This window comes from Medicago sativa, chromosome 3 (genome assembly GCF_051527215.1).
Source record: "Medicago sativa cultivar Bolivia chromosome 3, Bolivia_mono, whole genome shotgun sequence".
Taxonomy (NCBI): Eukaryota; Viridiplantae; Streptophyta; class Magnoliopsida; order Fabales; family Fabaceae; genus Medicago; species Medicago sativa.
In genome coordinates this window covers 84,617,652-84,643,880 of record NC_140751.1, presented here as the reverse complement: position 1 = coordinate 84,643,880, position 26,229 = coordinate 84,617,652, and the positions used below count along the sequence as shown (strand labels likewise).

The window sequence follows — 26,229 nt, the reverse complement described above, 5'->3', positions numbered from 1 at the left end:
TATTGAGGGAGTAAAGCGTAGATTTTAACATAAGAGGGAAGAGGAATGTAATTCAAGCTTCTCTTAGGGGAGGGGAATGAAAAGTTTTCTAATAAGTTTTGAATAAGCGGGGAGGGGAGTGTATATTTTAACATAAGAGGGGAGGGGAGTGTAATTCAAGCATCTTTGAAGGGAGGGAGTGTAATTTACTCTTTTTAATATTAACTTTCAACCGAGAAGCATTACTAAAACTATCTAACACCTCTTTCATTATTATGGCTTGAGAGTATTATTTAGCTTGAGTAAATAAAATAAATAAATGACAAATAGTCATACCATTATTGGAGATTTTGATTGGGTACCATTCGTTGTATTGAACCTTAATTCTCTTGAATCAACAAAGAAAATTTTCCATGTAACATGGAAAATTTTCCATGCGACTGATAAAAAGGTAAGGAGACATAAGATCCATTTACTTTTAAGCCTTTTTAGAATAAAACTCGATAGTTTGTCTCTGCTTCAAAGATAAAGTAGAAGAGGTTATGCAGTTCATCATAAGAGTAACAATGGAAGTAGGAAAACCAAAAGCCTAAAAAGTAATGCGAATGAAATTTCAATATACTATATCATAAGCTTTTTCGAAATTAATTTTGAACAACAAATAAATTTTTTCCTTTTCTTCTTAAGCATGTTATGAACTATTTCCTGGACAATAATAACATTATCAACCGTCCTTTAAAAAAAAACATTATCAACCGTACCTCTTTAGGAATAAAACCACTTTGAATTGGGTTGATAAGGCTATTTAAGTGATGTATAATCCTCATCACCAGCACCTTTGAAGTAATTTTAAGCATAGCCAACACCTTTGAAATAATTTTAAGCATAATATTTGCAAAGGCTAATAGGCCTACAAAAAATTCAAAACAAAGGAGCATCAATCAATTTTAGGAATTGAGATTATAAGAGTCGCGATCATTTTTGGATCAATAGTACCTGATTGAAAAGCAGAGGAAACCAATTTATGAACTTGTAAGGAAACAATATTCCAAAATGTTTTCAAGAAAATAAGTTGGAACCCATTTGGAAAAGGATCCATATATGAATTCATCGATAAAAGAGCTGACTTGACCTCTTTGAAGACTTGGGTTAAGGCAAAGAGAGTCGTAAAGATCAGTGCTGATATGAGAAAAGTTCGAGAACTGGATGCTAGCAAAACTAGTTGATCCCGTCTTGAAATAAGCTCCTAAAGGAAGACAAAACTTCCCCTTCTTAACGAATATTCACTTGTGCATAAAATACCATCTATAATCAGGCCAACCACCTTATTTCTCCTTCAACGAATAACAGTTTTGACAAAGATTGACAAAGATATTGTATTCTTATTCTCAAATTTAACCCAATTCTCTCTTGATTTTTGATACCATAACATCTTGTCTTGAGCCAAAACCTTGTTATACTCATTTGGCAAATGTCTTTCAAAATTGACAAGATCAGAAGATTGACAATAATCAAGTTGTTGATGCATTCCTTCCCATAGTCACATAATTCGCGGTTCGTTCCGGTACGCGGTACGGGTACGGGTTCGCGGTACGCGACGGGAGAAGAATTCGGTACGTATAGGGGTATACGGCTTCGGTACGCTCCGGTTCGTAGTAGTAATAATACCTAAATAAATATAGTGAGCTATAAAAAAAGTATTTTTTTTACCTAATTTCTTCTACCAAGTTTCTCACTCTCCACTCTTTGTTCATGTTCTTCTCACTCAGTCCTCAACTCATGGTGATTCATTTTATATTTACTTTGTAGTCTAAACCTTTTTATCAACCAATCAGCGGTAACCATGCTTTGGTACGCTTGGTTCGGCGGTTTGTGCGTACCAATACGCCGAAGTACCCGAATTCGGTACTCACGTACCAATTCGCAATTCTCCCTTGATTACACGAATTATGTGACTATGTTCCTTCCATCCTAGCCCCCAACTGTCTTTTATTTTTATAATGTTGCCAAAGATATCAGGATTAAATCTCTCTGAAGATTTGTGGACTGCCTTAAGCTTAGAGATTGCATTAACAACAATGTCACTCTATTGAACTAAAGGTAGCCACATCTACTAGACATCTATCAAGCTTTTCATGAATATCGCCGCCATATTGAGAACTTTTCCTCCAACTAAAGATGCCACCAATTGTGTCTAAGTCTACGACCCCACAAGCATCAATCATCTGAGAGACAAGATTGTCCTCAGACAAATTGAAGTTCCCACCAGATATTTTTATGCAATTGCGAACCTCGTTAAAATCACCAATCATGATCCAAGGACAGAAATTGCATTCCTAAATTTACAACACCGTTATAATGAAGATAGAATAACATCAAATTCCAAGTAGTAGTATCAATTAATCGGGGGTAGGAGTGTTCAATTTTTGGGCTAAGTATTTAAGAAGTTGAAGCAGATAAAGGACTAGAGTTCCACCAATCAATGACATTGAAATTTGGTCTATGATACCAGAATCAGAAGAATTAATTCCACTTCCGCCAATTCCATCTACAACATTGATAATGAATGGTGCTGCTTTGAGGAAGTTTTCAGTCTCTTCTGAACACAAATTGTCACTTCCCCGAAGGTGCTCTTCAATAACTAACATACCCTCTAGTTCCATTTCGACTTCTTTCATGGTGGGGCTTTTCAAACCCTTCACCCTGAAACAACATTTTTCAATATGGGAAACTTCCTTTAGTGGCTCAATATTTTCCTCATCTATATTTTTGTCCATAACATGAAGTAATTGACTCTCTTTAATTTAAGAAATAGAGTACAGAGTCCCCGTGTCTTATTAACAGAATCTATTTGTTGATTAAAGGTTTTGTTTTTTGGAGGATAGCAACCAGTTGGTGAAATTTGAGTGTAGCTTCATCTGGTATACAATATTTTTAAGTGAATTCAAGCAAATCTGACCATGTGAAATCTAGATACTGTTTGGACCCATCCCCTGCAAATAATAATATCTTGAGGGGGTCTCACCACCTTATCTGCTAATTTGAGACGTGGATCAACACCATGATTAATGACTTGGAAAAAACCATGGTTCAAACAAGACTCATTTATGACCGTAGCAGCATGTCTCAAGTCCATCACATGTAACTGTGGCATCCTTATTGGAAGAACATTTATGAAGAATCATCTCAATTCAACTTAGAATATAATATCCTTCAGAACAGCCCCTTCCATTCAGTGCTAGCTTGTCTGGTTCCACTGGAAACTTTCGAACTCGTGTTTGCAATTGTCAAAGTGGTTTGATGCAATGAAGTTGAGGTATATGATGATATATGAGAGACAGTATAGCAGTTACTGAGATGGGGATGGAAATAAAATAAAATCTTGAGGAGCAAGCTGCACACTAAATATATATTTTGACTTCCTGGTATTAGGTTTTTGAGGTGCAGATCTTTTATTCCATCTAACTTATGTTTTATGACTTACTGTTTTTAGGATGATAAAATGTTAAATGCAGATAGCTGAAAATGTCTTTAAAGCATTATTCAAATTGAAGTTTTTGTTTGAATGGCAAATGCTGATCTAAGTGACTTGAGAATTCAAAATGCAGCAATGGTATCTAGCATCTACTATGTTATCCATCTCCGTGCATTTACTTTTAAGGGTCCATTTTGATTGACTTATCTTTGAGCTTATGCAAATAAATAAGCTTTATGTATTATTAATAAGCTTGTAAGGTAGTTTATGAAAAAAAACAGCTTATGAAGAAACAATTTTCGTTAGTGAGAACTTATGAATTAACTTAAAAGCTTATTTATTTGCATAAGATATTTTTCATCAACATAAAAATAAGCCAATTCAAACAGGCCCTAAGTGCATGATTTATGTTAACCAGAAGTGATTATTGGTTATGTGTGGGAAATTAAATAACTCCTGCTTTATGTGCAATTTTCACACATTTATTACTATTTAGGTATTTTCTTATTTAATATTCTACGTTATTATGCCAGCGATTTGATCTAACTGGTGGCAGAATTAATTTGAATACATTGACTAACTCAATTTTCATGTGAACAATGTTGTTTCAAAGTCCTAACAGTATTGAATTCTAGAAGTGTAAATCTGTTTTTTTAATGAAAGTAGTTCTGTAAAAAGTTTTGAATTGTTTCTTAGAGTTCATTTTCATATATGCATCACGTAAATCCTAACAAATTTGAGTTTTTAATGGTAAAAAGTGTATTTTAAAGCAGACATAAATTCCTACGAAGATTTAATGGTAAAAAGTGTTTTCTGACTCGATCAGAGCCAGAAATATGATTTTTAAGAAAACTTAATACTAAGCAAAACTATACTTATATATCAGAACTGAAGTCACGCATACCATTATATGAAGAAATCTGCCATATAAGAATGACAAATAAATATCATTGAGCTGATATGCTTCTAAAGATGGAATTATGTTGTTTTGAGAGTGAAAAATCATTTGGCATCGTAACTGAAGAAACCTACTGAAGCATAAAGCAGACTCAATTGTACAGCCTATATTTACTAGGATTATATATATATATATGGCTCAGGGACAAAGGGAAAAGTAGAGAAAATAGAGAAATTCTCTAATATTCTCAAAGAAAGTTGTTATTATTGGAATTCTTCAATGCTTGATGATTTGAATGTGTCTAAACACTTGGTGGTGAGCCTTATTTATACTACTCTATGAAGGCTCTCCATTACAAAGTAGAAAGATCTAGAAGCATTTATTACAAGAAAAGTCTAGAGATATGGATATCATAGTTCATATGACTAGAAGGGCCTAGAAACATCAAGATTTTCCTAGTGCTTAATTCTATTTTATTTAGTAGAGTATCTAGTAGCTTCCTTATTATTCTTAAGTATTCTAGAGACTTCCACATTGTTCTTTATTATTCTAGAGAGTTCCATGTTATTCTTGATCAATATATATATATATATATTAGGTATGTTCAATACAAATGAATTACATCAAATACTACTTCACAAATATAGTGAAGATAGATTAACATCTAACCATGAGTATTATTAATATGCACTAATCATCTTCCACCAATCGATATCGAAATCTGGTTTAAGCTATATGAACCAGAAGAATTAATATCACTTCCACCAATACCATCTTGAATATTTTTTACGGATTGCGCTGTTTTGAGCAAGTTCTCAGTCTCTTCTGAAGACAAATTGTCACTTCCCCAACGGCACTCTTCAATAACTAATATTCCCTCTAGTTCCATTGCCACTTCTTTCATGGTTGGTCTGTCCTCGCCCTTCACCCTTAAACACTGTTCTGCAATATGGGCAACCTCTTTCAGTTGCTCAATATTTGCCTCATCTATACTTTTGTCCAAAATATGAAGTAACCGACCCTCTTTCATTGAAGAAACAAAGTATGCGGCAAGGTTTCTATCAACCTCAGGCCTGCCAAAAGATAGTGCTTTCTTTCCTGTCAGTAGCTCTGCTAAGACTACCCCAAAACTATAAACATCACTCTTCTCTGTTAATTGGCTTGTGTGGAAGTATTCTGGGTCAAGATACCCCAATGTTCCCTGCACTAGAGTGTTTATTTGACTATGATCAAGAGGAACCATCCTAGAAGCTCCAAAGTCAGAAACCTTTGCAGTGAGATTGTGATCTAGGAGTATATTTGCAGATTTCACATCTCTATGCATGATTGGTGTCGAAGCAGCAGAGTGTAAGTACGCCAGGACGCCAGCAGTTTCTTTTGCTATTCTTAATCTTGTTTTCCATGTAAGCTTTATAGATTGGGTTTCATCATGAAGATGCTCATAAACTGTACCATTGGGAATAAATTCATAAACAACTAAGGGAACTTCTGTCTCTAAACAACAGCCCAAAATCTTTACCACATTTCTATGGTTGATTTGGGAAAGAACGACCACTTCATTGATGAACGACTCAATCTGGTTCGGGTCACTGATTTTGGACTTTTTTATTGCTACAATTCTGTTATCTTGTAAAACTCCTTTGTAAACAATTCCCTGACCACCTTGGCCTAGGATCTTGCTTTCATCGAAGTTGTTGGTTGCTTCTTTTAGCTCCTCAACTTTGAAGACTTTAGCTATTTCAGTTGACCCTCCGTGCCTCCCTATCTGTTGTTGTAACAGTAAGCCACCGTTTTGTTGAAAAAAATGTTCTTTAAGTTTAATGAACTTTCTTTTTCTTGAATGCCATATATGCATAAAAGCTTCCAATCAGCAGTGCTACGAGGCTTACACTGACACCTGATCATAAACAAATGGAAACATAATTATTTTCTTGTTTCTCTGCTTTGTTGATGTTTCAAGTCAACTTCATCTCTCCGAATAAATTAGTCAAAATCTCAAAATGATACAATGGTCTTGAAGGACCGAGTACCTTTAGTATATGAGTTTCAGTTCAGAACAACAATTTACAACATGGATTAATGTTGTTGATTGCTAATGAAATGCCTTTAGAGTTTCAACAATTTTCATTGTGATAATACACTTGTTGACATGATCATGTTATGAATGAATTGAAATAAAGAATAGAACATGTTGTACTCACTCAATGCAATAATATAGATGATATGTTTCCTTGATTTTGGACTGCATTTTGTGCCATTCATCTTTCCGTCTCCCTCATGTCCTTTCGGGCATAAACAGTGGTAGTTCCCAATAAGATCCTTACACTTTGCCTCCTTGACACAATCATTGGGCCTCATGCATTGATCAATATCTAATGGATAATTTGTCAGTTTCGTTTTTTGTTTTTACAATATTTACCGTGGAGTTTTCAATTATATAAATTTATAAATAAATCCCTTTTAGCCAGAGAAATATAAATTTATACATAAAATGCTAGGAAAATTAAAATGATACTAAAAAAAATTTAGAAGTTTCAATTTCAATTTTAAGTAATTTTGACTTTTATATTTCAGTTCAGAGATGAAGTTATATTTATTTTTCTTTCTGTTCTCCAATAAAAGTATAATATTGCACTTGAGAACAATCATACAATTGTCTTAAAATCTTATTCATTTGGGTGGAAAGAAAGGTAAAAGCCCTAAACAGAAACAAAGAGTACTAACAGTTTAAAGCTCTAGGAAAGACAACATTTCTAAGATCTGCAGGCAGAAATAGAGAGATAAGTTCTGGAGCTAAACAAAAAATCATTACGTTGGTAGGAAGGTTTAGACCAACGTGGTAAAACCAACTTGATTAATCTCACGATGAACATGAATCATAACAAAAGAGAAAAAAAAATATATAATACCTTGGCAACCATCAATGAGGTAAGGATTTTCCCCATATCCATCAGAGCATCTGCATAGGTAACCAGATTTGCTGATTCCTGATTCGTAGCATCTACTATTTTTGGCCTTACATGCATAATTGGAACGATTCTTCTGAGCCTCCAGGCATGTTTGGTTTCCTACTGTCCAGTCCAACAACACAGGAAACTCCTTCTTCTTCAACATGAGGTCTGATCGTGTCAAGCTGTAGTTTCCATTTTCAACCAAAAAAGAATAACCACATGGATTGAAGTCATGTACTTCTGAGTGACTATGATTGTAAAATACGCGTCCAGAAGAAGCATAGGCCACTCGCGTTAACATCTGACCTTGGGGTATTGAACTCTCACAGCAACCAATACCAGAGCAAGGTTGATTGGCCTTGATATGAGTACGATTGTTGCAGTAAGCAACACATCCTGTGGCGTAGGTTTTTTCCTCAGAATCAGCTTCTGCGACTGCGAGTATTCCCACCGTATCACAGCCAACTGCTATAAACTTGTTTTGAGTTGAGATGTGAAAATGTGTCACGTTGATTTCCTGAACTGTTCGGTTCACTTGTGTGCCATTTTTTGAATAGCAATCGCTGGCTACTGGCCATGCAACGCGCAGTTCACCATTGAGTGAGATGTTTAGAACACTTTGATTAGTCTGTGGCAAGAATGGTACGTCTGTTGAGGTTGAAGATGTTTTGTTGCAATCGATGAGAAAGGTATTGTCTAGAGAACAATTACTGGTGATTCCAAATGGGAATGGAATAGTGACAGAGCCACACTTTGTTGGACAGTTTCGTAGTGACATTGGTTGAGTTTCTGCTTTTGTATAAAGGACAACAAAAACCGTAACCAGTAGAAGCTGTTTTATGTGCACAGCCATGGCTTTGCTATTTTTTAAAAATAAATCCTTCAACCTCGTTTAGTATTTATATACTCCTTGTCATGCTATTTAAAATTAAAAACAGAAAAGTCAAAATGACTTATTTTCCAATTAAACACACAATTTGATGTTTGAACAATAGAAATAATATATATTCATATATGAACGTGGAATTGTAATTTGTGTTATTATTTCAAACATGTCAATGTCTTTCTGTCCATGTTTTATATGTACTTAGTGACATGTATAAGTTATTTTTGTATGGATTCAAATTGAAAGCAATTGCAAGTGAAGAATAAATATAAATATGGGACAGATGTATGAGACTCGATCGTAATTAATCATAAGGTGCACGGTTCACCATAGATTCAATGTTTTCTTTTTTGTTTGTTAGTATTTTCAGATCAGAAGACCAAGAAGAGTCAATATGATTTATGTGGTGAGTATAAAGTTGAGAAACAATTAGGAAGTTGAGTGGCATAAAAAACAAAGAATTAGGAGGTATGACTTTTAGAAAGAAAAAAAAATGAAAAGAAAGAAAGGAACAAAAATAAAGGTGGCATATAATATAAGGAGGACAACAGAAAAAATTGCGTGAGTCTAGAAATTCTAGAGGGTTTGAATGAATGCAAATGCATTGTAACACCCACTTCACAAAATAATTTCTCAAAATCCATATGTTTTAAAGAGTTAAATATATTTTTATCTCTATAAATATACCAATTTTTCTTTTTAGTCCCTTTAAAAAATTTCTTCCACTTATAGTCTCTCAAAAAATTTCAATCACCATTTTTTGTCCTTATTTTTAAGTCAACTCGTCTCTAGTTTTCATACTTTTGAATGAAAATTTCAAGAAATGTTTAGAATATTATATGAATCTCTCAAAAAAAAAAAGAATTTTAAACAAAACAAGAATTAAATATTATTTTTTATGTTTTTAGCGCTTAAAAATTTATATTTAATCCATGTTTTGGCTAAAAATTCTAATTTTTTTTAAAGAGACTCTTATAATATTTTAAACATTCATACACATTTCATTCAAAAATATGAAGACTACGCATGAGTTGTCTTAAATGTATGGACCAAAAGTGGTGATAGACAATTTACGGAGGACTAAAAGTAAAAGAAAAATTTTAGGGTGACTAAAACGAAAGTTTGGTATAATTGTAGGGACCAAAAACATATTTAACCTTATTTTAAAATCAAAATTTTATAAAATGTAAGCAATTTCAATTAAATACCATTAGATTTTGTTGTTCGCTATTAAAAAAAATGAGTGTATCAATTTTTTTTTTTTAAGAAAAATGAGTGTATCAATTAAATACCACAAAACTTAGAATCCGGACTCTTTTTTATAATATTAAGTTATAAACTAATTGGTCATCACTTAGCTCAATTGGTATGGACCTTGCATAATATATGCAAGGTCTAGGGTTCAAACCCCGGCCAAAAAGAAAATTATAAATTGATAGTTTTTTTAGCGGCAAAAAAAAATTATAAATTGATAGTTTTTTTAGGGGATAAACTAATTGATAGTTGAAAAAATATCCAATCTTTTTCTTTCTTTTCCAACCAATAAATTGATAGTTTTTTTAGGGGATAAACTAATTGATAGTTGAAAAAATATCCAATCTTTTTCTTTCTTTTCCAACCATTTTTACAATATTATACTCCCTCCCTCCCTATATTATTTTTAGGATATTGTCTCTCTATTTTAGTACAAGTTATTTTGATATTTTCACACATATTAAATTTTAGTACAAATCGTTTTGATATTTTCACACATATTAAAAAATATAGTTAATTTTATATTCCAAAGAAAATTATGAGTAATTTTATAAAATTGTCTCTTGTTAATAACACGAGAAAAAAAGATTGAAAGAATTGAAAAAATACACAGTAATAAATCGTAAAATATATTATAAGAAAAACTCCTTAGTAATTTGCTTTTATGATGATAACCATAGTCATAGATGTTATATGCATGTATCTGCAAATGTCGTATAGAGCATGAAGTTTGTTATTCAAGTTGTAGTGTTAATTTGAATGCCAAATGCTGACGTAAGTGAGCTTGGGATTTCAAAATGCAGTAATGACATCTAGCATATCTACATATTATGTTGTCCATCTCCGTCAAATTTACTGGTTTTCCACTTCCAACCCTACTTTTGTAAACTATCATTGATCTATACGCTTGATGTGAATATGCAAGTCATAGTATTCTGAAGGGGATTCGCTAATACACCCTTTTGCATCCGGTTAACATAGCTGGTGGGGATGAATCGAACTTAAAGGTTAGTGTGTCCCACACGCTTTGGAATTTATGTGCACTCTTCATCATGTTCATTTTTATCATCTTCTTGATCAAATTATTGTAGCAGACCCCAAGTTCTAACAATTTATGCATATTAAGAAATTTGTCATAGAAGAACGAAGATAAATATTATTGAACTGATATGCTTATAAAAGTTGAATTAATGTTGTTTTGAGAGTGAAAAGCCATTTAGCAACATAGTTGGAGAAACGTCCTACCAAAGCATAACACAAGTTCACTTGCAAATCCCATATTTACATCGACACAAATATAAATATCATGTCCAATGGATTAAGACAGGGGAAATACAACATATACGACAACACTATTATACTGAAGATAGATTAACATCTAATCCTGAATATTAATATCAACTAATCATCTTCCACCAATCAATGACATCGAAATCTGGTTTAAGCTATATGATTCATAAGAATTAATGCCACTTCCACCAACGACATCTTCAACGTTTTTAATGGACCGTGTTGTTTTAAGCAAGTTTTCAGTCTCTTCTGAAGATAAATTGTCGCTTCCCCAACGACGCTCTTCAAAAACTAGTATTCCCTCTAATTCCATTGCCACTTCATTCATGGTTGGTCTGTCCTCACCCTTCACCCTTAAACACCGCTCTACAATATGGGCAACCTCCTTTAATTGCTCAATATTTGCCTCATCTATATTTTTGTCCAAAATATGAAGTAACCGACCCTCTTTCATTGAAGAAACAAAGTACGCGGCAAGGTTTCTATCAACCTCTGGCCTGACCAAAGATAGTGCCTTTTTCCCTGTCAGCAGCTCTGCTAGGACCACCCCAAAACTATAAACATCACTCTTCTCTGTTAACTGGCTTGTGTGGAAGTACTCTGGGTCAAGATACCCTAATGTCCCCTGCACTAAAGTGGTTATCTGACTATGATCAAGAGGAACAATCCTTGAAGCTCCAAAGTCAGAAACCTTTGCAGTGAGATTGTGGTCTAGGAGTATATTTGTAGACTTCACATCTCTATGTATGATTGGCGTAGAAGCAGCAGAGTGTAAGTATGCCAGGACACCAGCTGTTTCTTTTGCTATTCTTAATCTTGCTTTCCATGTAAGCTTTATAGATTGGTTTTGATCGTGAATATGCTCATAAACAGTACCATTGGAAATAAATTCATAAACAAGTAACGGAACTTCTGTCTCTAAACAACAGCCCAAAAGCTTTACCACATTTCTATGGTTGATTTGGGAAAGAACGACCACTTCATTGATGAATGGCTCAATTTGGTTTGGGTCGCTGCCTTTGGACTTCTTTATTGCGACAATTCTTTTATTTTGTAAAACTCCTTTGTAAACTGTTCCCTGACCACCTTGGCCTAGGATCTTACCTTCATCAAAGTTGTCGGTTGCTTCATTTAGCTCCTCAACAGTGAACACTTTAGCTGTTTCAGTTGACCCTCCATGCCTCACAATCTTTTGTTGTAACAGTAAGCCACCGTTTTGTTGAAAAAATTGTTCTTTAAGTTTAATGAGCTTTCTTTTCTTCAATGCCAAATACACATAAATGCTTCCAACCAATAGTGCAACGAGGCTTATGCTGACACCTGGACATAAACAAATGGAAACATGATCACTTTCTTTCTGCTATGCTTTATGGATGTTCCAAGTCAACTTCATGTATTCATCAAATACATTATTCAAATCTCAAAATGCTATTGTTCTGGTCTTGAAGGACTGAATTCCTTGGCTTTGAGTTTCAGTTCAGAACAACAATTCACAACACGGATTTATGTTGTTTATTTCTAATAAAATGTCTTTCAAGTTTCAACAATTTTCTTTCTGATAGTAAACATGTTGACAGTCGAAAATAGAAGGTGTTTTACTCACTCAATGCAATGATAAGGAATTGAAATCGAAAATAGAGTGTATTGTACTTACTCAATGCAATGATCAATATGATCTGCTTCCTTGATTTGGCACTGGATCTTGGAATGCAGCTTGTTTCATTCATCTTCCCGTTTCCCTCATATCCCGTCGGGCATAAACAATGGTAGCTTCCAGGAAGATTGATGCATGTTGCCTCCGGAACACAGTCATTGAACTCCATGCATTCATTAATATCTAAAGGATAATTTGTCAGTTTTGATTTATGTTTTCACAATGGACAATGGAGTTTTCCAAGAACAATAGTTACTGTTATGTATACGCCTATTTTTCACACTTCCCTTTGATCCCTCAACTTCTCAATTTTTTTCCTTTCACAAGAGAGTTGAATGAATACGCCTCGTATCTATATTTCTTAGATTCTTAGATTTTTCACATCTATAGAGATACCTCACGCTATTTATATAGACCCATGAATACAAGCTCTGAACTAATAGCAGTCCCAAGTGAATCAGTTAAATCGATAATGGCCATAAACTGATGTAACTGAATTGTAACCGACTCTAAGTCCAAATACTATAGCATATCGGCTTGTAACAGATTTTGAGGCACTTCACTGGTTATCTTTTATTATGTAAAATTTTGAATAAATCCAATTTGGCCAGGAAAATTGAAAATTCGTACAAAAAAATATAGAAAAATTAAAATGATAAAAAAAAAAATAGAAGCTTGCTTGATTAAGAGCCAACTGTAAGTTATTTTGACTCGGCCATGTCTAAGTTCAGAGATGAATTTATAATCACAAGTCTCATCAATGTCTTTGAAAGTCACATATTTGTTTCTATATTTCTACAGGACACATATAGGTGTCCGTTTGACACCCTCAATATTGCCGCTATTCGTATGATAAACCTATCCATATTTCATTACAACCGTTGACGGTAACATTTTATATAGATAATATAAAGTATGGATCAATGAAGTTACATTTCTTCATTTCTCCAATAAAATTATATTTTGATGAGAAGAATCATATAAATGTCTCAAAATTACGATCCAGACAAGAGATAAAATATATATAATACCTTGGCAACCGTTAATGAGGTAAGGATTTCCCCAATATCCCTGAAAGCATCTGCAAAGGTAACCAGATCTGTCGGTTGCTGCATCATAACATATACTTTTGTTTGCCTTACAAGCATAACTTGAAAAGTCCTTCTGAGCTTGCTCGCACGTTTGGTTCCCTATTGCCCAATCCAACAACACAGGAAACTCTTCCTTCTCCAATTTGAGGAGGTTTGTGGATGAAAAGTTGTAGGCTCCATTTTCGACCAAAAAAGCATAACCACATGGATTGAAGTCATGTACTGCTGAGTGATTAGTTATGGCTCCAGAACCATAGTCTACTCTAGTAAACACGTGATCTTGGGGTATTGCAATTTCGCAACAGCCAGTGCCGGAACAAGATTCATTGGCCAATATATCACTAAGCCTATTACACAAAGCCACACATCCTGTGGTGTAGTTGTTTCCTCCAGAATCAATTGCTGAGAATATTCCAACTGTGTCACAACCAACTGCTATCAACTTGTTTCCAGTTGGTGAGATTTGAAAATGTGTCATGTTGATGTCCGGATATGTTTGGTTCACCAGTTTACCCTTTTCAGCATAGCAATCACTGCCTATTGGCCATGCAACATGCAGTTCACCATCGAGTGAGATGTTTAGAACACTTTGATTACTCTGCGGCAAGAATGGTACGTGTGTTGAGGTAGATGTTTTGTTGCAATCGATGAGAAAGGTATTGTCTAGAGAACAACTATTGGTGGTTCCAAATGGGAAGGGAATAGTGACAGAGCCACACTTTGTTGGACAGTTTGGTAGTGACACCAGTTGAGTCGTTACTTTTGTATAAATGACAGCAACCAGCATTAGCAGCAGCTGTTTTGAGTGCACATCCATGTCTTTGCTATTTTTTTCAGGTTCATCGTTACACAAATCCTTTGATTTGTTTAGTATTTATTCCTCTTGTGATGCTATTTAAAAATAAAAAAGTCAAATTAAGATGGTTTGTCTAATATTTATTATAATGTAACTTTAGTTTTTGGCAACAGTGATTGCAATGTCACACTTTATTCAAAAGGAGATTTTTAACATTATCAGAAGCTAGCTACTGGAGATAGATAACTCTGTCTTTCGACCTATAAAACTTAAACAACATGGTTAGAGACATTGCAATCACTAATATTATTTAAAACTAAAAATACATTATAATAGTAAATGTATATAGTCATGTTTGTATATTATGTCCTGTCAAAAATATTGTTTATATATTCTGTTTCTATCAAAAAGAATGTTTATATTATGTATAGAAAAGAAACCGTTGAATTGTTATGATCCTAAATGCGAATTAGTATAAATATTACATTATCAATGGTCTAACCATTTTGATCATGATAATATAATAATGATATAAAAGCAACAGTTCAGGTGAGTTGAATTTTAAGAATTCACATATTATATTAAATATCGCTAGTAAAAAATACTTTTTTTTATTAGTTTTCATTACTGATGTAGAATTTCTTTATGTATTGTTTGACAATATTTTAATTTGTTACTGATGCAAAAATATGACTTTTTATTTCGGTTATGCCCTAATAACCAATGTAACAAAGTATACAAAATAAAAATCAGTGTTCCTGTTTATTTTTACGAAACATGAGTTGTATTTACTTTTTTTCCCACAAAATATGACTTTTATTTTCAAACTTTGTGCTAATCTTGAAAGGTCAATACAGAGGACAACAGTGGATGTTTATAGAGAGTTTATATTCATCCGTAGACGAGATATAGGCTTACAGGAAGCTTGCTATGGTTAGTTGGTTTAATTTTCTCTATGCCTTCATTTTATTCTGTTTTGTTGTTTTTCGGATAATAATCATAATCATAGTCATAGATATGTTATATGCATGTATCTGCAAATGTCGTATAGTGCATAAAGTTTATTATTCAAGTCGGAGTTTTTATTTGAATGTCAAATGCTGATGTGATGTAAGTGAGCTTGTGAATTCAAAATGCAGTAATGACATCTAGTATCATGCTACAAATTATGTTGTCCATCTCCGTGAATTTACTTTTAAGTGCAACATAGTATATGTTAAACGAGGGGTGACTTATCGGTTTATGACAGGGAAATTAAACAACTCCTGCTATGTGTGCTATTTTCACACATTTATTTTGTTCCCTTCTTATTTAATCTTCTATTTTATTATGCCAATTGTTCAATCAAACTGGCATCAGAATAAATTGGAACTCACTGATTAACTCAAATTTCACGTTTGTTTCAAAATCTTAACGAGTTTTCCACTTCCAATCCCTATATTGAGTTCTAGTAGTGTAAATCATTTTATTTAAAGGAAGAAGCCGTGAAATACTTTGCATCTTTTCTTGTTGTTCATATTCATATTTACATCACATAAATCCTTATGAAAATTTTGTACCATATAACTCAAATGTATTTTAAAGAAGTGACTTTTTAGTAAAAGAAGTGTATTTTAAAGCAGTCATAAATTCTTATGAAGATTTACTGCCATATAACTCAGATGTCTTGTGCTTGTATTAGTTTCATAGAGCAAGAAATCTAAGTTGTATGAACCTTTAATATTAAGCAAAACAATAGTTAAGTTCATTAAATTTATGCATATGAAGAAATTTGTCACATAAGAATGAAAATAAATATTACTGAACTAATATGCTTCTACAGGTGGAACTAATGTTGCTTGAGAAACCTACCAAAGCATAACACAAACTCAATTGCAAATCCTATATTTACATCAATACAAATATGAATATCATGCGCAATAGACCAATACAGGTGGAAATACAACATATACGACAACACTATTATAATGAAGATAGATTAACATCTAATCCTGAATACTAATATCAACTAATCATCTTCCACCAATCAATGACATTGAAATCTGGTTTAAGCTATATGATTCAGAAGAATTAATGCCACTTCCACCAACGACATCTTCAACGTTTTTGATGGACCGTGCTGTTTTAAGCAAGTTTTCAGTCTCTTCTGAAGATAAATTGTCGCTTCCCCAACGACGCTCTTCAGTAACTAATATTCCCTCAAATTCAATTGCCACTTCTTTCATGGTGGGTCTGTCCTCACCCTTCACCCTTAAACACCGGTCTACAATAAGAGCAACCTCCTTTAGTTGCTCAATATCAGCGTCAGCTATACTTTTGTCCAAAATATGAAGTAACCGTCCCTCTTTCATTGAAGAAACAAAGTACGCGGCAAGGTTTCTATCAACCTCTGGCCTGGCCAAAGATAGCGCCTTCTTCCCTGTCAGTAGCTCTGCTAGGACCACCCCAAAACTATAAACATCACTCTTCTCTGTTAACTGGCTTGTGAGGAAGTATTCTGGGTCAAGATACCCTAATGTCCCCTGTACTAGAGTGGTTATCTGACTATGATCAAGAGGAACAATCCTTGAAGCTCCAAAGTCAGAAACCTTTGCAGTGAGATTGTGATCTAGGAGTATATTTGTAGATTTGACATCTCTATGTATGATTGGTGTAGAAGCCGCAGAGTGTAAGTATGCCAGGACTCCAGCAGTTTCTTTTGCTATTCTTAATCTTGTTTTCCATGTAAGTTTTATAGTTTGGTTTTGATCATGAAGATGCTCGTAAACAGTGCCGTTGGGAATGAATTCATATACAAGCAAGGGAACTTCTGTCTCTAAACAACAACCCAAGAGCTTTACCACATTTCTATGGTTGATTTGAGAAAGAACGACCACTTCATTGATGAACGGCTCAATCTGGTTTGGATCACTGACTTTGGACTTTTTTATTGCTACAATTCTTTTATTTTGTAAAATTCCTTTGTAAACAGTTCCCTGACCACCTTGGCCTAGGATCTTACCTTCATCAAAGTTGCTGGTTGCTTCATTTAGCTCCTCAACAGTGAACACTTTAGCTGTTTCAGTTGACTCTCCATGCCTAACTATCTGTTGTTGTAACAGTAAGCCACCGTTTTGTTGAAAAAATTGTTCTTTAAGTCTAATGAGCTTTCTTTTCTTCAATGCCCAATACGCATAAAAGCTACCCACGAGTAGTAAAACGAGGCTTGCGCTGACACCTGGACATAAACAAATGGAAACTTAGTCATTTCCTTTCTGCTTTTCGTAGCTTGTTGATGTTTCAAGTCAGTTTCATGTTGTCAACATCTCAAAACGCCACTGTTCTGGTCTTGAAGGAATGAATACATTGAGCATGAGTTTCAGTGCAAAACACCAATTTATAACATGGAATATGTTGTTGATTGTCAATGAAATGTTCCAAGTTTCAACAATTTTAAGTGTGAAAATAAACTTTGTTTGCATGATCTTTGTTATGAATGAATCCAGAATAGAATGTGTTGTACTCACTCAATGAAATGATCAATATGATCTCTTTCCTTTGTTTGGTACTGGATTTTGAACTGCATCTTGTTCCATTATTTTTCCCGTCTCCTTCATATCCTTCCGGGCATAAACAGTGATAGCTTCCAGGAAAATTGACGCATGTTGCCCCATCAACACAATTGTTGGATTCCATGCATTCATTAATATCTAAAGAATAATTTGTCAGTTTCGATTTCTGTTTTCACGATGGATAGTGGAGTTTTCAAATAACAATAGTTGCCTTTTACTGTCGAGTTTTAGATTATTTAAAATTATAAACAAATAACTTTTAGCCAGAAACATTGAAATTTGTACAAAAAGTGCTAGAAAAATTAAAATGACACTGAGAAAACATTTGCAAGTTTCCTTGATTAAGCGTCAAGCAACAAAATACAAAGACCAATTTCAACTTCAAGTTATTCCGACTATATCATATTCATATCTCAGTTCAGAGATGAACTTATGATCATAAGAAACTTAGGTGTCTTTGGCTAACTAATTTAAACGTCACATAACTGTTTGTATCCTTTTACACGGAATATCATTCATGCCCCCAGTAAATAGCATTATTTTAATCTGCTTGTAAATGTAAATGTAAATTGTATTTATTTCTAGGAGTGTATATAAATGAGGAACCAGCTGAGTGCAAATCACTCAAGCATTTCACGAATCTCTTAGTCTTTTCTCTAAGCCTGTCAACAAGATAAAATCAGGAACAAAACGAAAAAAATAATGTCTAGGAAGGTTTGGACAAGTTTAACTTGAGCCTCATGGTGAACACGGATCATAACAAGGGAGAAGAAATATATAGTACCTTGGCAACCATGAATGAGGTAAGGATTTCCCCGATATCCATGCACACATCTACAAAGGTAGCCAGATCTCTCGGCTGAATTGTAACAAGTACTTTTGTCGGCCTTACATGCATAATTGGAAAGATCATTCTTAGCATGCTGGCATGTTTGGTTCCCTACTGCCCAGTCGAACAACACAGGAAACTCCTTCTTCTTTAACTCGAGGAGGTCTGTGGATGCGAAACTGTAGGCTCCACTTTCAACCACAAAAGAATAACCACAGGGATTGAAATCATGTACGTCTGAGTGATTGCTGAATATACCTGCAGAAGTATAGGCTACTTCTCTCAACACACGACCTTGGGGTATTGAAATCTCGCAACAACCAGTACCGGAGCAAGATTGGTTGGCCACAATATCACCAAGCCTGTTGCACAAAGCCACACATCCTGTGGTGTAGTTGTTTCCCCCAGAATCAATCGCTGAGAGTGCTCCAATCGTGTCACAGCCAACTGCTGTCAACTTGTTTCGAGTTGGCGAGATGTAAAAATGCGTCATGTTCATATCCCGCAGCGTTTGGTTTATGAGTCTTCCCTTTTCTGCGTAGCAATCGCTGGATACTGGCCATGCAACGTGCAATTCACCATTGAGTGAGATATTTAGGACACTTTGATTACTCTTATCCAAGTAGGGAACATGTGTTGAGGTTGGAGTTGAAGATGTTTTGTTGCAATTAACTAGAAAGGTGTTGTCGAGGGAACAATTCTTTGTGGTTCCAAATGGAAAGGGAATGGTGACGGAACCACATTTTGTTGGGCAGTTTGGTAGTGACATCGGTTGAGTCGCTGCTTTTATATAAATGACAGCAGCCACCATCAGCAGCAACTGTTTTGAGTGCACAGCCATGGCTTTGCTATTTTTTTTCAGGTTCATCGGTATACAAATCCTTTGATTTTGTTTAGTATGTATTTATTCTCCTTGTAACCTTAATAATAGAAAAGTCAAAATGATTGAATTTTCCTGTATGGAATGGAATGATCAAATTAAACACGGTTTTGTCTAACATTTATTATAATGTAACTTTAGTTTTTGGTAACAGTGATTGCAATGTCTCTAATCAGTTGTTTAAGTTTTAAAAGTAGAATAGGTCACAACTCAGAATGCACACCTGTGTTAGCAAAAGAAAATTAATTAAACATTATCAAAAGCTAGCTATTGGGAGATAAACAGCATGGTTAGAGACATTGCAATCACTATATAGTCATGTTTATATATATTATGTCCAGTCAAAAATATTGTTATATATTCTGTTTTTGTCAAATACAATGTTTATATATTATGTATAAAAAAGAAATTGTTGAGTTGTTATGATTCTAAATGTGAGTTTGTATACATATTTATATTATAAATGGTCTAACCCTTTTGAACATGATAATGTTATATATAGCAATGTCTCTGTTATTGACAAAGTCTTTGTTTTTGCTGACATTAATGTGCATATATGTATGCATATTATTTGTTGGTGGTATTCAAGTACAACATCGACGCAACAATACTCGAAGAAACAGCTACGAAATTGGAGCTTGCGGAACGGAAGGAATGACAAAGGTGAGCCAGTCAAAGCTTACACAACATGGTTCCAAGGGAGGGCTGAACCAAGAGAAGCATGAACCAATTAATCACATAAATATAGACAGATTGTGCACAAGTGAAGTGAGGAATAAAGCATGGATTTTGGACAATACTGACTTTGGAGAGCTGATTGATAAATGTAGGGATTTTTCTTTATCTAATTATAACAATTTTGGAGTAATAGTTTGATTAGAAGACAAGCCAATAGAATTGATCGTTCTTTGGCAAGTGCATTTCGTTATTATGCTAGCCATCAACTTCCTTGATTGTGTTCCTCCGATATTGAGAATTTTATTATCATGAATGAAATGCAATGAGTTTTATCCAGGTAAAATAAAAAGTAGGAGTGATCTATTCATAATTCAAATTATCAAATTCACCTATTCCATACATCCAATAAACAAAAAACTGATTGATGGAGGGGATTCAAAGCCAAATGTGTTAGACGACTTATTATTGTGCAAACATGCGATCACAGTAAACTTTCTTACATATGCCTCCAAAAAAGATTTGGTTAAAAGGAATTAGGCTATTCTCCAAACTAGATGGTAAGTCCCATTAGTGCCAACTGCCAAGCAAAATTAAACTTGTATCTCAGACTATTTTTCCAGTAAACGCAACGGTTTAGGTGAGTTCAATTTTAAGAATTCCCATAGTACTGCTGATGCAGGTAGTATATCACTAGTAAGAAAAACTTGTTTCATCAGTTTTCAGTCTTTTGATGTCGTGTTTGAGGATATTTTACTTGGATAGAACTGATTTAAAAAACTGTTTTTATGTCGATTATAAGATTATAACCGATGCATAAAAGTTTTTTTTTTGTTTAAATACAACTTTTGATCCCTTCATTCTTTTTTAAGAAAAAGAGGTTTTGGTCCCCCATTATAAAAAATAGTTTTTATTTTATCCCCAACCTGAGGTGGGGACCAAAACTTAAAAAATTAAAACAGAAGGACCAAAAAGTAAAATTTTAAAATGGAGGAAAAAGCCTCATTTTTTTTATTTGAAATTGAGAAGACTAAAAATGCATTTAAGTCATGATTTTTTTATATCAGTTATGTCCTAGTAACCAATGTAACAAAGTATACAAAAATTAAAATTGAAAGTTAAAGAATTGAAAACATCAGGTGAATTTATCAACAAAGTGCACAACTTCATCGATACACTTTCTTGAGTGATTACATGGTGTACGTCTCTAATTCTTTAATTTGACTAAATTCTGGTTAATTCTTCATTGTATGTAGTATAAGAAAAATCAAAGGCGGACATGATATAAATCATGCATTTAAGAACAAAAATGCACACATAGCAATAAGACAAAAACATATATATGCGATAACGATTTGAGTCAAACACAACAAAATAAACATATTCAATAAATTGTCTTTTCAAAAAAATATACATTCAATAAATTAGAAAAATCCACAGGCAAAGGCCAAAGGTAAAATATATAGGAAAAAGATTTTATATATCCATCAATAATAATGCATTCAATCATATGCAAATAAAGGAGGAGTGGAGGTCAAGGACGGAGGGTCCTAATTAGCAAGAAAAATGAGATATGAGGATGGAGGGTCCTAATTAGTACTGCGACACACATATGGGCGAGGGATAACCAATTTAGGTAGAGCAAATGGTTTCCGGTGAATGAGAAAAGTGCAATTGAAAATGAAAGAAATATCTAAACGAGAAAGAAGTTTTTACATCGACTAAAAGAAGACAAATATAAAAAAGAAAATTTTATATTTGTTACGATGGGAGCCGATGATGTAAACAGCAAACCGTATTTTTTAATGTGTTTTATTTATAGTTTTTACATTGATAATTGAAAAAACAAATACAAAATCACTTTTCTACACTGACTTTTTCAATATTTGGTAAAAAAACGCTCACTTCATTTGCACATTAAGCACATGTAGTTTCTCAATTTTGTAATAGTGTACAAACTATTGATTTTATCAAGATATTGAAGAATTTATTACAAATTAAAGTTGTCACTATCTCCAATTATAGTATGTTCGAGGAAGATTTACTTATTTTTCCTTTTCTACACGGATTTCTTCAAGATTACAACTTTTTCCTGGCAGCTGTTAATACATTGGCTCCCTATTTAGTTGAATATTTATAAGAGGAAACTCATCAAGGATCTCATTGGTAATGGTACCACTTGCGTTTTATGTTCACACGGACAGGATTCTGAACCACACCTATTTGCATCATGCATGTATGTTTTCTTAGTTAGTGTGTGTTGAAGTTTTTAGATGGATTTGAGTGGAAATTATATTATTATGGCAAATTGTATGTATTCTCTTCTAAAACTTCACATCCTTTGGAAGTCAATGAAAGAGATCTTTATGACATAAATCAAATACATAATAGTGTGAATGTTAGGTCGTTGTCCAAAAGCAACACATATAGCTCGAGTACGGTGTCGAGTGAGCAAGGGTCGTTGCATTGCTACATGGATGTAGTGAAAAATAAGTAAGGATTCTTACATCTTCATGAAGCGTGGGTAAAGAAGTTAGTTCATGAGAGTAAGATTCTGAAGTGTGTGTGTGTTCCAAATGCCCAAACTCACGCAATCATTTTTTTCATTCTGGTTCCCTTTTGTTCTTTCTTCTTCGTGTCTCTCGGCCTTCCACCTCTTACCCATCTCCTTCTCAAATCCGGCAACCACCTTCCTCACTATCGCCGCCGTTTTTCGGTTTAAAGGTGTGCTGGCCAGATCTAATTTTCACGCTCTTCTTCCTCTTAATTTGATGTTGATAAATTTCTTTTTTTAACAGCATGGAGAGAGTTGAAAGTCACTTGAAATAAGCTATCATTTCAAACTCGGTGCAACAGATTTTGTTAATAAAAATTAATTGATGCACATCTCTCATGGTGGTGTGAAGGATTGTCGTTAATGGTGGGCATGGCGACGACGTTTTTATGGCGGGGAGAGGAATCAAACAAAGTCTAGGAAGATCAAGAAACACAAACACGAGAACACGTTTGAATTGAGTGTGTAAAGGGACATATATCATTTAAATTGGGGCTTTTAATCTCAACCATCCATTTAAATCTAATGGCTCATAATTATTCTTATCATTCTCACATAAAATTACCATTCTCACTTGATATGCCCCCTATATATATATACACACACACACACACACACACACACCCTTATAGAAAAATCTATGGAATTAGTGGACACTATGATTTGGAGGAGAATTAACTTTATGTTCCTACAAGAAACTAAGTGGGTGGGTGAACGAGGTGAAAGAATTTGATAATTTAGGATTTAAGGTTTGGTACCTTGGTAAAGTTAGATCCAAAAATGAGCTAGGCATTATTGTGGATAATGAGTGGAAGGATATTGTGGATGTTAAAAAGATAGGAGATCGAATCATAGTCGTAAAATTTATAGTGGAACAACACACCTTTGATATTGTTAGCGCTTACAAATCAAGGGCAAGGTTAGAAGAACACCTTAAAGTAAAGTTTTTGGAGGAATTATAAGGCTTAATTCATGATAGAAAAAAAATTATGATGACGTATAGGGAGTGTATCGAGAGGTTTTGAGGGCTTGCGTGGGATATGATCTCGGGGAGATAAACATAGAGGGTAAATCCATCAAAGATATTTTGGCGGCTTTTGATCTTACCATATCTAATACATATTTTATAAGGAAAGAGAAGAAGATATTATCATATACAAGAGCATGGTGATATGTTCTCAGATGAATTTCTTTCTTAATAGGATATCCGACAAAAAGATTTGTTTGAAATGTAAAGTCATACCTAAATAGAGCTTGATTATCCAACATGGAGTATTGGTTATGGATGTAAGGTTGAAGAGGAGAGCAAAGAGAAGAATCTACAGGTGGGGCTCAACAAATCATGTGGTCCCATTTAAACGGTGAAAAACAAATGATTTTCCAACAAAAGAAATTAAAGGGAGGTTCCGGGCGGCCACGAAGCAAGCACAACCTGATATGTGGGACAAGACGGCACATGAGGTTAAAATAGTAGAAAAGGATACATTTTGAGAATCAACGTGTGATTGAGCGATATCAGATGGATAAAAAAAGACTTGCACTAAGTTATCATTTATTTGAAGAAGGCGTATGATAGAGTGTACGAAAAGATTCTTTGAAATACATAAGAGAAGAAAGAGATTAGAATTGCTTATATTATAGCTAACAAGGATATGTATGTGGGAGTTACGACTAGTGTGATGACAAGGCCCACGATTGTTATTTTTTTACTTTAGTTTTGGATATACTTACAAAGCACATCCAAGAGTTAGGACTATGTATTATCTTTTCAAATAATGTAGTCTGCTTGGAAAGTCGAGGGAGAGATTGAATGGGAGGTTGGAGACAAGTCTTAAAAGTGTATGACTTCCTCCGAGTAGAAGTAAGATATAGTATGTGGAATGAAATTTTATCAAAAAGCGAAGTGTTTCTATCTTAGAGGTGAAATTTGGAGATCATATCATACCTCGAAGTTACACGGTTTAAATATTTTTTGATCCATAGTGCAAAATATTGAAGAAATTAAATCATATGTAAATCCTCGTATAAGTGGTCGAAATGGAGAAGAGCCTTATTTATCGGAACATTGTAAGATCGGCGATGATGTATGGAACAAAGTTTAGGTGGTTAAGAACCCACACGAGAATAAAATAGATGTACCGGAGATGATGATGATGTTGTGTTTGATGTGTGGTAAGACTAGATGAAATATAATTAGAAATGACATTATAGAGAGAGTTGAAGTAGCATCTATAGTAGAAAAAATGGTGGGAAATAGACTTAGGTGGTTTTGCCATTTAGAGGGAAGACCTTTAGATTACTGTAATAAGAAAAGTAGATTAGTTGTAGGATAGTCGAATCCTTTGGAGACATAGTAGACCTAGAAAAAACTATAAAAGAAACTATTAGAAAATATTAAGATATTAATTAGTTGGATTAAGATGTGGTTTATAATAGAAATTATAACATAATTTGATCCGGGCAACCAACACCACTTTAGATAACAAAGTTTGGTTGTTGTTTGGAAATTTATTTATTAGAATGAGTGGTTGAAGATATAAGACTCATTTGGTGGTTAGAGTGTGTTAAAAAGTTTGAGAGCTCTACTCTCCACACAATACTATAGCTAAATTTATTTTCTTTCATCTCCCTTCCATTCTTTAGAAAAACAGAACATATAATTAAAATTCATTCCTCTATTAAAACTTCAGTCATCCATTCTCCCTTAAACACTTTAAACTGATGAGCCCTCTAAAAAAATATATACGGCATGCACGGGGACAGTAATTTAGTATGCCCCCCAAATAATGCCATGCTACCTTTTATGTACAAGTATTATTGTTCTTAACTGCATATGGAAAGTGGTCCATGAAAGTATGATGTTTTCGGTATTTATCTGGTTAAAAGTATATATAGCTGAGGGAGTCCCCCACACCCTTTTCAAATACCAATCTCGTATAGTCAATCAATCCCCCAAAACATGAGTCTCTTGTGACTTGTGTCTATGCTCATAATACCAATGCATATCAACAAAAAAAAATCCGGCGTTTGTTCTTATTCGTGTCCTAATAATCATCATGTCTATGCATTATATATATGACCCCCACTCCCTTCCTCTCCCCTTCAAAAAAATACTCACATGTTTTGTCTTTTTATTTCACAAATTAATGTATGCTGGATCTAAAGGACGTGACCATTTAAAAACGGTATAGTGATGCAAAATGTGAGAGTCCAATACATTGCTCAATGTGATCTAACATTACATTGGGCATGATATCATAGTTTAATGTGATATAATAGCCAAAACAAATCTAAACTAAAAAAAACAAGTGAAAGTTGAATAGACCACACTATGAACATTGATATAGGTTATAAGATTGGACTGTCGGTAGAGGTGAAGGAGTTCGAGAGTTTAATTTACACCCAACATAACACTAATAATACTAAGTTGGGAACACAACTTTATTCAAGATTTCACCTTCTGATT

General features: G+C 34.0%; 2 protein-coding genes and 1 pseudogene across 3 annotated transcripts; all 3 read right to left on the bottom strand.

The window, feature by feature from the left end:
- Positions 1 to 4,953: 4,953 nt before the first annotated feature.
- LOC146941172 (wall-associated receptor kinase 3-like) lies at positions 4,954 to 8,171 on the bottom strand (annotated as a pseudogene). The gene is made up of 3 exons (XR_015032264.1): positions 7,262 to 8,171; positions 6,554 to 6,724; positions 4,954 to 6,249 (listed from the first exon to the last, which is right to left on the bottom strand). The product of XR_015032264.1 is annotated as a wall-associated receptor kinase 3-like (transcript).
- A 2,552-nt stretch (positions 8,172 to 10,723) lies between these two features.
- Positions 10,724 to 14,322, bottom strand: LOC146941171 (wall-associated receptor kinase 5-like). Its single transcript, XM_085758002.1, has 3 exons — positions 13,419 to 14,322; positions 12,388 to 12,570; positions 10,724 to 12,053 (listed from the first exon to the last, which is right to left on the bottom strand). The coding sequence occupies exons 1-3, from the start codon at positions 14,293 to 14,295 to the stop codon at positions 10,849 to 10,851; spliced, it is 2,265 nt and encodes a 754-aa protein (XP_085614128.1). The 5' UTR covers positions 14,296 to 14,322; the 3' UTR covers positions 10,724 to 10,848.
- A 1,899-nt stretch (positions 14,323 to 16,221) lies between these two features.
- Positions 16,222 to 19,885, bottom strand: LOC146941170 (putative wall-associated receptor kinase-like 16). Its single transcript, XM_085758001.1, has 3 exons — positions 18,610 to 19,885; positions 17,781 to 17,963; positions 16,222 to 17,491 (listed from the first exon to the last, which is right to left on the bottom strand). The coding sequence occupies exons 1-3, from the start codon at positions 19,520 to 19,522 to the stop codon at positions 16,287 to 16,289; spliced, it is 2,301 nt and encodes a 766-aa protein (XP_085614127.1). The 5' UTR covers positions 19,523 to 19,885; the 3' UTR covers positions 16,222 to 16,286.
- Positions 19,886 to 26,229: the final 6,344 nt, after the last annotated feature.